At 40.9% G+C, this 14,994-nt stretch overlaps 1 protein-coding gene across 1 annotated transcript in view; it reads left to right on the plus strand.

The window, feature by feature from the left end:
• Positions 1 to 713: 713 nt before the first annotated feature.
• The window catches only part of LOC114453359 (collagen alpha-1(XVIII) chain-like), a 45,403-nt gene continuing 31,122 nt past the window's right edge, over positions 714 to 14,994 (plus strand). The window contains exons 1-2 of the mRNA XM_028433221.1: positions 714 to 985; positions 1,077 to 1,147. Of these exons, the coding sequence (XP_028289022.1) occupies positions 975 to 985; positions 1,077 to 1,147 (82 nt within the window). The 5' untranslated portion in view covers positions 714 to 974. The remainder of the gene's footprint in view (positions 986 to 1,076; positions 1,148 to 14,994) is intronic.

Here is a 14,994-nt window from a genome sequence, read left to right on the forward strand (position 1 = left end):
AAAAAAAGTGTTTTTCCACTTGCAGGAACTGACCGTTCAGTTTGGGTCAACCTGCACCTTTATGGGATTTTCCCCTGTAGGAGTTGCTTCAGGGTCATCTTTCGGAAAAGAAAAAAGTACTTGAAAAGTGGAAAATTGTGTGATGTTGCTTGATGCTGATAAACACAATACCTTGATTCCATGAATGGAAGTTAAAGGATGACGAGCGCATTTTCCTGCTGCTCTAAATGAGGAGTAACTGAAACAACAGGGAAGAGCAATGGTCCAACATGACACAGTCACTTTGTAATACCCATCTCATCACACGGCGGACACACGGCTAGCATTGAACGTTAATTTTGGAAAATTATTCACAATCAACCTAATTTGTTGAAGTTGCAACCAGTGCCAAACCTGATGTAGATGTTGCTCCGGATCTAGACTACAGAGGAAAACACATTCATGTAATACCAGTAGATAACATGAGCTTTAGCCTTGGCTGTCTGAATATTTCCCATCATTCAGTGATAACCTTGTCTCTTCATTTTTACTTTAAAGAAAGGTTGTGGATGCCTCAGATCTGAAGGAGCCCTCCCCTCCCCACACAAGTCATGGCCACACATGCTTAAAAGCACCGGGAAAGAGAAGAAACCACCCCAGTGAGGAGGAGCAGGGGGAGTAGGTGGAACTTCACCGGAGTGTGTTAATTTGTATCTGGAGTTGCGATGTCTGAGGGGAGGGCCGGATTAGAAAGCGGTGGTCCATACAGAGACGCAAGGGAGTCGGGTTTCAGCTTTGCGAGGGCCCCTTGAGTCCTGGCGCACTAAAGCTGCCTTTGTTTGACGGGGAACCAGCGAGAGAGAGAGAGAGAGGAGGAGGAGAGTGAGAGGGTTTTAGTTTGGAGTGAGTGAGAGACAGGCAGAGTGGGCTCCATCTCTCTCTCTACTATCACTAACACACATGAACTTCAGTGTGGACCTATAAGCTCACTGAAGATGACTTCACGGTAAATGAAGCACACTATGTTTCTTTTAGGAAAGTTGTTCTGAATGAACTTTGAAGTACTTTTCTGACTCTTTCCTTGTGTTACTGTGCAGCATTCTTCCCTGGTTCTTTGGATTATTTCTGCCTGCCCTCCGGTTCTCCTCTGCCTATCAGCTGCTGGACGGTATGTGTTATTCTGATTGCTTATTGCTAGAAGTGTTTCTCAGTGAACTTTCTGCTGGCTCAGGACTTTTTTTTCTATGCTGCTGAATATGAATGATGAAACTGGCTGCACTCCGGTCCTGGAATGGAATAAGTGCTTCATTCAGACACAGATATATGGCCAGTATGCTCCTATTGGGAGATGCTTCAGAAGTTTTTGTGCTTTCTATTGAGTGCTGCAGACACTATTTGAGTCCCTATTGTCATTATAGTTCCTCTTTTTCAGATAATCTCTGTTGTTTACTCACATGTAGGTGTTAATTAAAAGACCTAAGCAAAGAGTCTGGGGAAGTCATGTGGGGGATTTAGCTGTGTGTTTTCAGGCAGATGTACTTTTACATTTACCTTTGGCTAAGATGCAGCTGGTGGCTGTAACACTGACCCTCCCCCTGTCACACTTTAAGCTATTTTAGGGTCACTTTTCATTGCATCATAAAGTCATGCACTTCTTCTTAAACATCTCTGTAATGGCTACAAATAGTCAGCTGGGAAGTTAAATCAAAAAGAAATCAATTGATTATTGATTTTGCAGAAATGTATATAAACTGCAGTCAGTGTGTAGCACTATAGATATTGAGCTATTTGCTTTTTTTAAGAACCTCTATAAACTAGTCTTTGGAACTTTTGATAGTCTGCAAGTCAGCAAAATATTTGCTGAAAATCACACATGAGTCAATCCAGTCCTCCTAGTTGTGACATAAAGTGCAGAATGTTTTGTTTGGAACAAAATTTTGTTATTGCACAGTTTAAGTTTTGATTTGCATAATAAAAGTATTGTTGCTGTGATAGTAGGACTTTAAGACTTTAAATATCCAAACTACCCCCATATTGACTTATGGAGCACTCAGCAATGCTTTGGATCTGGGAGTAAGAAAATGTATTTATAAATATTTATGTCTTTTATGTTTTCACGATTATAAATATGGTATTGCAATCTCTGACATTCTTTTATCTCTCAATTGCAGTCCATGGGCACTATATATAATACACTGTTTATATTAGAAATAGACTGTTTCCTAAACTCTCTGGAAACTTCCCATAGCTTTTACATATTGTTGTGACAGGGGATACCTGCAGGCTTCTGTGCATGTGCGATGGTTTCAATTATGAGTGTTTTCCATTTGTGCAGACTGTTTTCACAGCTTAAACCTAGTTTTCCCCCTTTCACTGATTAATGGATCAATCAGGACCTCTTCAACATGTCCTCAATTAATGATGAACGAGCTGCAGATTTTCTTTTCCACAAAACCTCCCAACGTGTGTGCTGACAGACAAGCGCTGCAATCAGCAGCCCTGTGTAATTAATGTAGTAGGAATGATGTCAGAGATGAAGGTCACTGTCTTCAGACAGTATGCCACTGCTGCCGTCGTCAGTGTGCTGGAATCTAGAGTGGCATTCGGATATCTTGACCTGTGATCGCCTCAAAGACCTCTGTGTCACAAAAGCAGCATTGTCCCAGTTGAATGATTATAGGGTCTCTTTAGCTAATGTGGCCCCCATGGAGCTTAACTGTGCATCTGATATTTTAAATTAAACACCACTTTGGGCTTCTGCTGGTGGAATATGATCTTGTTAGAATACAGTACAATTTATATTTGCCTCATTGCAGAACTGTGTGATGTTCTATCAAGTGGGTGGAGCTGCATTAGAGAGAAGTTTTTCAAGTGTGATTTCATGGTCCATTTTCCCCCTACTGTAGATCCTGCAGCCGTTGGCTGAGTCAGACTGCCTCCATTCTCAGGCTGTTTGTATGTTTGCCATATTTATAATCCTCTGTCATGATTCACTTTTTCAAGAGGAGGGACGCGTGTGTGTGTGTGTATGTGCTGGCTTACTTGGAAGAGAGTGCACCAGGGACAAATATTTCCAGGCTGCATGTTGTAAATATTCTTGAAAACAGAGCTGTCGCCGTGGCAACATTCACATTTCTTCTCCATTGTAGGAATAGAGCTGATATAATCCTGCTTCTCAGAGAGAAAAGACTGCACACTGTTATGAGCGTGGATGCACCAAAAACTGAGAACTGGCAAGACAAAAGAAATTCCAGGACTGGAACTCTGAATGTGACAGAAAATCTAAATTCTGTAATGTTTGGTAATGGAAATCCATGTAGTGCTCAGAAGAACTAGTCCTGGCTTTAAAACACAGAAGAATCATTAAAGCACACCCTCTGGGAATTAGCTGCTCTTAATTCTAACTAATGAGTTACATGTTAACACACACGGCATACACTGCAGCATCACATATGAACACTTTCATACTTGCATATAGAATACCACCAAAAAGGAACCCACACATGAAGGTTTGCCCCCATCTGCTGCACACATGCTAATTATTCAGAAATGATAATGTTTTTAATTATCTGACACAGCTGGCTATTAGGGATAATGAATGTGATGACGTGGCTGGTGATGTGAGTCTGTGAGAATGAAAATTATGATGATAATGAGCGTGACAATAACAAGATTATGAATCCACAATCCACCACACAATGATGAAGTTCTCAGAGGTCACTGAAGGGCGGTGCTGGATGTTAAAAGGGTGGAAAATGAATGTAAGTGACCCACATTTGATGTTTTGGATCATCAGAAGTACAGCAGCACATGTTTGTTCGATGTGTACAAATGTGAGCCATATGTGATGGGATCCACATGCACTGCCACCCTTTGCATCTCTGTGATTACCATCGATGCCATCTAGGCCTGACACATGACGTTTATGTGGAAGTGTTACTGCAGTTCAGCCCACAGCTTCTAGGAGCTAGCTCCAAAAGTGAGTACAACCCTGTACACTCCCATGTTACATACTACAAGCTACCTTTTTCTGCAACTTGTCTGCACATCTCAGCTCCACTCCTGCGAGTCAACATTGTTAGCAGGTCTGTTAAGAAGAGTAGCATTTTAAGTAATCTGTATCCAGTTATTTTGGATTTTAAATCAAAGACATAAAATTAGCAAGTGTCCAATCGCTATAGTAGAGTTGATACAAAGCAGTATGTAACAGTGTCATCAGCATAAAAACGTGACGCCATCTAACACATTATAGCCTCGATTACTTATTAATTATTTTACAACGTTACTACTGTTTATTGAAAGAAATAATAAGTGGACCTAATACAGAGCCTTGTGGTGCTGTACCATATCAGATGATCGAGCCTGTGCTTTAAAATAATAGGCAAATCGGTTCACATACATTTGCTCATGTTTGCTGTGACCTATATTTTCAGTGAATTAGAAGCAAAACATTCAGCGGCTAGCTGTGCTGCTGTGAATGTATTAAAGTAGCAGGCATAGAATGCTGATTCCTGCTAGAGAAAATGAATTTCTCTCATGTGGCCCAACATAAGCTGTGGAGAAAATGACATATCAGTGTACAGTAGTTGGCAGAGAGAACGATATGACAAATCACAGCAGAAGCAGTCAGGGAAGCTTTTCATGTCCATGAACAAGCAGCAACACCTGTAGATCAGACCTTGATAATAGAATTGTCAACAGCTGTGTGCTGACATAAACGTTGAGGAAATTGTGTGTAAAACCTTCCACATCCATTTGGTTCTGATTCTGATATAACCATAATTTGGTTGCAGTGTAATATGGGTCATCTGGTTTGCAGGCCTACACAGAGGTAACATGTCAGGTTTTGATTAAAAGTGCAATTTCTACTGTAGCACATTGAGATCCTCAGTGCTGTCCAACAATGATTTCATGAATGAGCAAGACTGGAGACTTTTAAAGTGTGTGACATTTCCCTATAAATGAATGTCTAGTTTGTTTCCATCCAAGATGATGTAATACACAAGTGAGTCAACTCACGTCCAGTTTATGAAATATGTATTGCATGGGGAACATCATAGCAGTGAGCTCTAAGAAGCTGTCACCAAATAAAGTAACAACCACTGTGGTATCCGTAGTAGGTCTACCATTGAATGTTGGATGAGAACATCCAGATGTTTTTTTCTGTGTTTATAGTCTCAAGTCAAACGTATGAGGCTTTACAGAACAAAATGACTGCCGTAACTACATTATGAGGTAATGATTTCATGGTTTTTATTGGATTTCGAGTTTGTTTGGGGTCATACATTGACTATGCAAGCAACTGGATTCTTGTGCAAAGATCCATCTTTAGTCCTCTTTATGAGTCCTTTTCATGGTTGTGTGGAACTAGTTGCGATTGGTCAGTTGTAGCATCTTGTGGTGTCTTATCTCTCAAAAGAGGCCACTACAGATCTGCTTCTGATCAAGAAGACCACTGGATCCAGTTACTCCAAGATGTTTTTTTCCACCATTTTTAAAATGAAGCTGAGCTCATCTATAATTGTATAAATTTGTAATATTCCTAATTAAATGTATCTTCAGTATTAAAAAGATATTATCTCTGTTATACATTCAGACAATGATCCAGGCATTCATGTGACTGTTTACACATTCATGTGTCAGCAAGCTCAAAGTGCTTCAAGATGTTCTGCAGGCTGTTTGTGATGCAGGATCTGCATCTCAGCAGGTTATTCCTGTTTACTTCCACCAGCCATCCGATGTGGTCAAACGTAACAGCCATTATCTCTGTCTAAATCGTACCTATAATGGATTTTATCATGTGTGACTTGTTTCCAGCAAACTTTAGAGATTGGAAACTATGTAAAAAGCAGCTGAAGGGTCACCGATTCTGCTGACATAACAGTTTGAGGAAAGCTGTTCTCCAGTCATGACGGTTGTATCTGCGAATAATCGGAGACAAACTCAGAATCAAAAACATGTGCGTTATCCTGCAGGATAAACAGGAATAGCTAAATTTGTCCTGGAACAAGCCACTATTTTTAAGTGTGAGATAGGGTAAGATAAGGGTGAGATAGATGACTCTGTTCAAAGCGTAAAACCGGATGACAAACACAGGATGTGTTAAGTATAGGAAGGTTTTTTTTGCGTGGGAGGATAAAGGTGTGACGTTGCACTTCACTTTGACCTCCTCTGTGTGCTGGGTGGGTGTAAACAGATCAGAATCTGTTTTATTTTGGTTTAAATCCCTTGTTGTTTGTTGGACTGGTGTTTTTGCTTTTTGTTAATTATTATTTTAATGGTGGAACACAATGCAGAACACCATTGACATGTAGTGTATGCATGTGCAGACAGCAAAGAGATAACTCATCATACTATAAGAAAAGCCCACATAGTGGAAACACTGCACCACAATGTCCAATCATGGTCTGACAAAAACTTGCATGTCAAGCTAATATCAGCTTTGTTTGCAACCCACCTGTAGTTGGCTAAGAAACGTACAATGCTGAGGCCTCACATTTATTGCCTCCACTGTAATGTCTACAGACTATATTTTATGGTTCAGAAATGTATAAAAATGTCTAGGTTCTTTTTAATGTTAAAAGTTTCTCCAGATGTATTATATTCATTAATTGGCCCATTTTTTGCATTTTAGGTTGGCCTTTGTGCATATTCTTGTAAAAATGTAAGGGTGGTTTTGTGTGAGAAAAGTACAGCAGTATATACTGGGTAGGAACATATGAGCAGGGTTGGGCTTTATTCTGATTGGTTAAACTCAACCTCTTGGTTCTCTTTTGGTGAAGCTCCAAAGTAAACAAAAAAATGCAAGAAAGCAGCTGACGTACAACGGCAAGCACAAATTCAGACAGAAGTGCACGCTCCACCAAGGTCATCTCATAAGGCCGGTAGGTCCTAAACCACCATAAAACAGGAGGCCACCTTGAGGCCAACCCAGAGTACCAGAGTAGCAATATGCCCATATGTCTACTTTCTACTGGTATGGTGGCTAAAGTGGGTGGACTATTAGAGTATATTATGTTGAACAGAATAGGAAATAGTGCACTCATGAGTCAACATCAGAAGGGCTTAGAAGTGCATCAAAACTCCAGTTAATGTAAAGTGGATTGAATTAGCATGTTTGTTTTTCTGGGAGAGGCCAGCTTCCTGGCTTTGGCAGCACCAGCCCTGATGGCTGAAAACACGGAATATCTAACAGGCTGGAAATTGTCTGTCAGGGTGGAAAGATAGAGCTGGAACAAGCAGGTGTCTGTTCATCTTGGTGGAAACCACAGAGAGAGAGAGAGAGCATGTCCTGTCACACAGTGATGAGGTCATGGAGTGTGTGCCTCAAAAACAATAAGTGAGGATTTCCATGTCGCTTATGTATATCCTTGATTCTTGAATTCTGTGCGGATGACAGCGCTGTGAATAACACACACCAGTGTTATATGGTGCACTTGGAAAGTCCTTCTAATGTCAAGGCAGTCATCTGTGAGGATTCACCTTTACCCTGCTTTGCACTATGACTTCAGCTTGTCAACGGTGTGTTGCAGATGAGAAGGTTTTGGCACAACAACTGCTTAACTAAAGGTTGCACTGTATTTGACATAGGGAACACCACCTTTTATTTTAAGTAGTCATCGCGCAATAGTGATTGATTGATTGGCTTAGAGCACGTTAATTGTCAGAGGATCATGTTGTGACTGGTGGTGTGCTCATACTTTATTCTTGTAATAAACCAGGGTCACACTATCTTATCTTAAACAGTCTTAGACCAGGTTACTCCAGTTCACAGGTCAGCTGCTTTATTGTCACAACCTTGAACCCTTATGGCTGCACTTTTGACCTGAATGATGGATGACATTTGGCCCCAAGTTTAAACTCTTTAGTGCAGCCTTTATTGTCAAAGGGCTGCTTGTAATTTCAGGGGGATTCGCATTTTGCTTTGGGGAGAGATCAATGCTGGGATGGTGCAGATGTGTGGAGGGGGGAGCATCTGTAGTGATTGTTTCCCAGTGGGAGGTGGGATTAGTGGTGGTGGTGTGTGTGTGTGTGTGTGTGCACTCAGCTGGTCTGCAGCTGGGTTGTTTGCGTGAGCACACTGTCAGCTGGGATGCTGAACAGAAAACTAATTAATGCTTTGGTTCTAGTTTACCTTGTTGTTTCACCACCACCACTGGCACACACACATCAACAAACAGTGCTTTCCCTGGCTCCACTATCTCTCTCTTATTGCCTCAAACATCTAGTCAATGTGTCAATTCATTCTTTGCTTTAAACAAGTTGGAAACAATAAGGCGAGCAATGAGGCGACCATAGTCAGTTTCTCACCTTGGTTTGTGGTTTTTTTAGCCAGTGGCCTCTCATTCCTACCAGAGCTTTGTGCAGAAACAGAAGTATGTAGTGCTTTTCCGTCAAGAATGGGGTTCAATCTGAGTCTGAGCACAGAAGATTGTAATGACCTGTCATGCAGCTATAATGACACATACTGCCATTTGACTCATGTTGATATCTGGGACCGATATACTTGGTGACAGTTTTAACTTTGCTCTAGATGTTCAGCAGAAATGCTGGGATTCCTGTTCTCAGTGGCTCTGTGCTTTCAATCAGGTAAGAGCTTTCCAAAGCCTGGAAATATCAACCTCTTTTTTTAAATGTTCTTCTGGTGATGACTTACTGAGATAGATGATAGACAAGATGGTATACACACATTAGGTGTTTTTCACTGCAGGAACTCCAGGGTGGTGCCAAGTGGCACAGGACCCCCCCCCCCCCCCCTTCTTCTTACCCTATAACAGCCCTTGAAGAGAAAATGGAGGAGACCATAAAACTAGTTGTTGTGTGCGAGTTCAGTGGAGGACCCAAACGTCAGACTCCAAGAGGTGGGGTAATAACAAAAGGTGAGCTTTTAATCAGCCAACGAATCCAAAATCTCCAAAACACAACAAAAACCCAAACCAAAGACTAACCAAACCAAGGTACAGACAATTCAAACCAGAGAAACTGGAGAGCAGGGCCTGACACCAGGGAAACACAGTCAGATTGACAAAGACAAAGGGAAGCACAGGACTTAAATAGTGCATGAGGGATAAGACACAGGGCGGGGCAGGTGATCAACAAGGTGGAAAACACAAGAGGAAATTAAACTCACAGAGAGACACGGTTTTCAAAATAAAACAGGAAAACAAACCAAAACCCAGGAAAAACACCAGAACAACTACAAACACACTAGAAACCCAAGAACTGAAATGCAAACAGGATCGTGGCCATACAAATATACTACAAACTAAGAATCTGACAGAAAACACAGGATCATCTTGATGGATTCATTGGTGGTCTCAGAGTGGATGTCACATCTAATTTCCTCACATCTTGTTGCATGTCTCTGCATGATGTGTTGAAATATTGTAATGTTTTTCTCTTGTATCCACCATCACAGGGTCAGGATGTCTGTGATTTTTGTCAGTGCTCTGCAATTAAGAAAAATACTGAAACGGTCAAAACAGCTTAAGAATTTCCCAAAGGGGCTTTTAAATATCCTTTCAAAATGCTGAGGGGAAAGTGTTTGGGTGGTCTGTATTTCTCTCCACTGTCACCTTTGCCAAAGCTAGATTTCATGGCTTATAGTACAGTGCTGTCTCTAAAATGACCTAAATCTAAAGTTGTGTTCAGCCGAGTGGTCCAGTTTAAAATCAGAACCAGATTTGTGTACCAAAGTTGTCAAGCAAAACAGCGCAGCCGTAATCAGCCGCGCTGATGACTTTAAAATCAGTTTGTTTAACCTCTAAGCTTTGTGGATTACTCTCACATGCTGTTGTGTTACTTCATATTAAATCTATGTGATGGTAGATTTCATCACATGGTGATTGTCCTGTCAAACACTTGCAGCCTAAGATCCTCTTTGTGTTTTGGACATTTTTACAGATTTGAGCAACAATTCTTGGTATAAATGTGCCTAGCTCCTTGGCTTGCCTGGAAATTACCCGTTTGTTATTATCCCCATCCATCCTCACCTCCATTTTCAGATCTTAGTTGAAAAATGCTATCATCAGTCACAGCCACAGGCAATGCCAGTCACATCCCAGTTTTGGGCTCTGACCCCTTACGCTTTCAGCAGCTTCCTTTGACCGGAGAAGAAAGAAAAACAGATCCATTTCCACCAAAAGGCATTGGTGGAAATGGATGTCTGAATGTTTCCCTGACACTTACTTTGCAATTTCTCCTCATTATGTGTAATTCATTGAAAAACAACAAACCAAACTACAATGTTGGCTTAATAGGAATCGAGAGATTAACAATTGCTTTGTGAGACTGAAGTGGTTTTGTCAGACCACCATTTTGCTCAAAACTTTTCTTCTGCAACACATCCGAATAAGCTTTGGACATTGGACAGGTTCCCTTTGCTTCTTATTACAACCCTGACATTAAGGTACAAAATTTGTTAGGTATGAAATTGTCTCTAGGCAAAGAGTCTGGCCCCTCGAGCGAGCACTTGAAGGCAAATTTTGTACATGCAAATGACATTTTTCAAAAGCTACATGGTTAGCTACTAGGTTATTTTGGCCATTAGAATACTTATACTTATATAAAAACAGGCTTAGAAAGGTTGTTTCTGAGCTCAAGGCTGCTAACAAATGGGGCAGTCAATAGTTGAGACATTTCCAGCAGAGTTTAATAAAATAATGACTTGTATTTTCCTGTTTAATTAGGTCTAATAATTTGCCTTCCCAAAAACCACGTCTTCTGTGACGTCTCTACCCCTGAAACCAGTATGTAGCTTAGCAATAAAGGCCATCGTCTCAAAGGAAAATCATGGTGTTTTACAGAATGTGTCTGGCAAGCCGGACTTTAAATTGCACTGCAACAGTAAAACACTGGTAATTTTTTTCCTGCGGTTTGTCTGACAAACCATGTAGTCTCCCTAAATGGGAAGCTACAGTATACAGTTTTTTACTGTTTTGTTGTTGTTTCTGTGGCATCTGTGTTTGTCTACTGCACAGTCATGTCAAATGTTGTACTTTGACTCCACAATTTATTGACAAATCGTTTTTTTATTGGGCAGATTGAGACCAAAAACACAATTTTATAAAGTCCTTGCTCACAACCAGATTGGTGCTCCCAGTTAAAAGACTTGTCCTGTTCCATTTGAACAATGTCCTACATAACGCCCACCCACTCCCATCAGCACACACTAACAGCTGAGTCAAACCTGGCAAACATGGCCAAGGGGAAGAAAACCAATTTATTGTGATGTAGTGGTTTGCCTGAGGAGATTTCTGCCCATTTACCCCGGATTTGATAACTCTCCCTCTGGCAGCAGATATGAAACATGAACTCTGCTCCAATTTCCTCTCAGCAAATCAAACCAACTGGGAAATTACACTGCTTTTGATGCATTGATGAAAATACCCTGACTGTAAACACTTGTGGCAAAAAACAACAACAACAAGTTAGTTTTCCATTTCATTCTTGCAGCTTCACTGAGCACGAGTTGTAAGCTGACATGTTTCAGATGAACTCAGCACCTGAGTTGTGTAGAGGAGTCGAATCATTGCCAGAGATCAGAGCAGTTAACAGTCAACCTTTGTCAGTCACTGCGAAGAAGCACTTTTGTGGGCAAGCAGAAAGAAACCAGACATGTCAGGTTTTCATTTAGACTTCATGGTTGTGCATTTTAAAGTAAGAATAACAAATGATCTGTAGTTAAAACAGACAGGATACTTTAAGCTAGTTATAGGAAAAAAACTTTTTATTGTAAGTTGGCAGCAAGGGGTATTATTTTGGGATACTTCATATTTCAAACACTGTAGCCCCCTTTTTGTACTGATGTCACCACATCAGTGTGTGCTTTCAAAGGGCATTCTGTCATGTTGTAAAAATACCAGGTCACTCCTTTTCTTACAGTTACACATTCAATCCGATACCAGTTACCCAAAGGTACAATTTTTCAGTAACTAATCCAAATTTGAAGTTGCTTATGTCTTACTTTTAGGTTTATCATCCATAGAACGTTCATTTTCCTTGTTTAACAGGCCTGATATTATCAACTTCATTTGGTTGGTAACAATAAGTACTGAATTCTGAAAATGGGTGAAATTGGTAGTGGCTAAGAGTTGCAGAAGTTACAGCACTCATGGAAATGCAAGAAAATACTGCACCATTTCACACTGAAGACTGAAGCCAGATGGCAGTAGGCTTTGTGTGTCCAGTATGAGGGGGTGAAGAGCTTATCATAGTGTTGCTAGTCTTGCTTTTATGATTCTTTAAAGATGTCCTTGCTTAAACTATGGATAGAGTTGAAAGAAAGGAAAGTTTCAAATTCAGAATGACAGTAAAAGTTTCTCTGCGGCATACATCGTCAGATTTATGGTTTTCCTCATCGGGTCACTGCAGACTCTGGCAGAAAAACAGACGGAAAACTCACAACATGTTTGCATCTCAGAATGGGGACTGTGTAATCAGATAGAGGTCTTCATTATTTCATACATGCAGGATGTGGTTTCCGCTCATCCCAGCAGGTGTTTTAGTTTTTCAGCATTTGTTACCAATTTGTATGCTTTGTCAGGACAAGGCTGAAGGGCTGATACCAATTCACTTTGAGAAGTCATATTTATATAGTGTGTATGTAGTAAACCGCTTCAAGATGGGCTAATAAGACTTAGCATGGGAACACCTGTGAATATTTAGAGCAACAGTGATAAACAAAACAGCAGTCAATAAATCCAAAACACTAGGTAATGTAATTTACCTTACATGATGAAATACATCACAGAACTCTAAAATAATGTTGTGTTAAAAGGACAGGATCTTCCTCCTGCAAGTCGGAAATCAGCTGCAGGTCACATGTTGTGGATCAAAGACTCTGAGAGAGTCCGAGAGCCAGCAGGTACTTGAGGATTTTTATGGAAGCTAACAGCTACGTGCAACCTCCTCTGTTAAATGGCGACTGTTAGCAAAAGAGAGGGACCAGGCTGTAAATCTGGAAAGCTTTACACCCATGCCAAAACTCTCACACACACACACAAACACAGACACAGACACACACATGGCTGAAGACCTGCTAACAGTTCTCCTGGATTGAGTTACCTCAGCGATGGCTGTGTAAATCAAGCTGCTCATTATTCAAGAGAGGAAAGAGAGTGGTGTTTGTGTGTTGAGAGTAATTCATGCTGCAGGGACACAAATGTGCTTACACAGTAACATTGTGCAGACACGACTTTGTTTTGTTTAATATTAGAAATAGCTTTAGAACGTCCCATTCTGTATTTTCACATTTAATCCAGCAGTTGTGGAGCATAGATATTGGGTTTCCAGAAACAGGTAGCAGTGTGTGTGTAAGGCATAATGGCTGCTGGACAGTGTTGGAGTATTGTCCTGGTACAAGTTTTCTTCTTGTTGATTTCCGCCTGTAGATGTCTTAAAATGTATCATATTCGACCCCTGTCCTCCAGCAGCACTCAGAAAACAGAGGCCACCACCTCGAACCACACCTACCTGATCTGGAGTCTATGGCTGTTCCCACTGGTCAGATTGGTCTTTGGTGTTTGGTTTGAAGCTGTGGACACAGGTCTCATCCTGTTTGAATACTGCTGCAGAAATCTTTTATGGCCTGGGACCACTAGTGAGGTCACCCTGTCCTCTACTGGACATTCCTGATGTAGAAACTGTACAAAAACAGATCCATATGCTTATTTTCCACAAACGTATCAATCATAACGTCTGAATCATAAGAATCATGTGTACCTGGCCATGACTGAAGAATAACAGCTCATTTACAGTTTCATGACATGGTGATTTTTGCACATGCAGCAGATTTTACAGTTGTAAAAGTATCACAAAAAATGTCCACGTAGGACCAATATTAAGCCAATATGTTCAGCTTTTCTGAGGAGTAACTTTGTCTGTAAAGTAAAACCCCTCGTCCACCCTTGTTGTTTCATTTCTGCTCTAAAAGTGTCAAAGCAGTAAAAGTGAAGATTCACAGCTCTGAGTTTCTTTAGTTTTTCCATCTGTTGGCTGATAACTTCACCATTACCACAGACTTTGTGAGATTTTCATTGACAAGCCATGGCGATACACCACGGTGGTCTCTGTGGAGTGATGTAGACATGTTGAAAATATAGCAAATAAAAACATGCTGGAAGGCACTCACGTTGACTGTAAAAACAGTGGAGCAGCTGGAGCAGAGACATCACAGGCTTTGGGGTACTTAAGGTGCTGGAGCGTTACTGTGAACGTTGTGTGTAACTGCACTGTTGGGATAATGGTTATGGAGCCACGACGCTGTCGTCTGTGTTATTTTTATGAGCTTGTTTTACACCTAATGCAGATTCTTCACACTGATTCCCAACCAGAGGCAACGAGAAATGAGCAGCGTAAACTTTTAGTTATTCCTGCAATACCTGATTAAATGTTTTACAAGGTGAATAAGAGCTGGCAGATTGTGGTTTTTACTGCAGTCGCATCGTTTCATCTGCATTTACTCACAACCTGCCCTTTACTTTCTTTATCATGTCTTCTTCTTGCATGTAGGCCAAGTTCAACACACTGCACTGGCTAAATCCTGCAGAATTAAGCACCGCTCCAGCTCTTCTCACATAAAGTCTCCTCACCTCTAAACATTGAAGGAGACAGGAGGAATTCTATGTTACAATAACAGGCCAATGAGCTTGACCTGGTTTTGACCTGACAAATGATGCTAACAGCTGCTGAGTGTTCTTACTTGTTGTTATCACTCTGGGGGTCAAGGATTGGGGTCCTTGTTCTCCACAGGGTGAACCCTGTCTGCAGTTTGACCCATTTTAGAAAATAATGCATGTTGAGTGGAAGGCTCTACATGAGTGATGCGGAAGAACTATACACTGTAGGAGATCGACTCGCTACTGGGCAGAATATTTCAAAAGCAAGGGCCTTTATTTGCCTTGTGATTGAAGATGGTAAATAGGAAGTTAGCTTAGCATGAAGAATATGATGTCAACAACATTTAACAACCGTCTTTTGATTGACAACTCATTGCATCCATAGTATGCAGCAAAT

This window comes from Parambassis ranga, chromosome 20, assembly GCF_900634625.1.
Source record: "Parambassis ranga chromosome 20, fParRan2.1, whole genome shotgun sequence".
NCBI lineage: Eukaryota > Metazoa > Chordata > Actinopteri > Ambassidae > Parambassis > Parambassis ranga.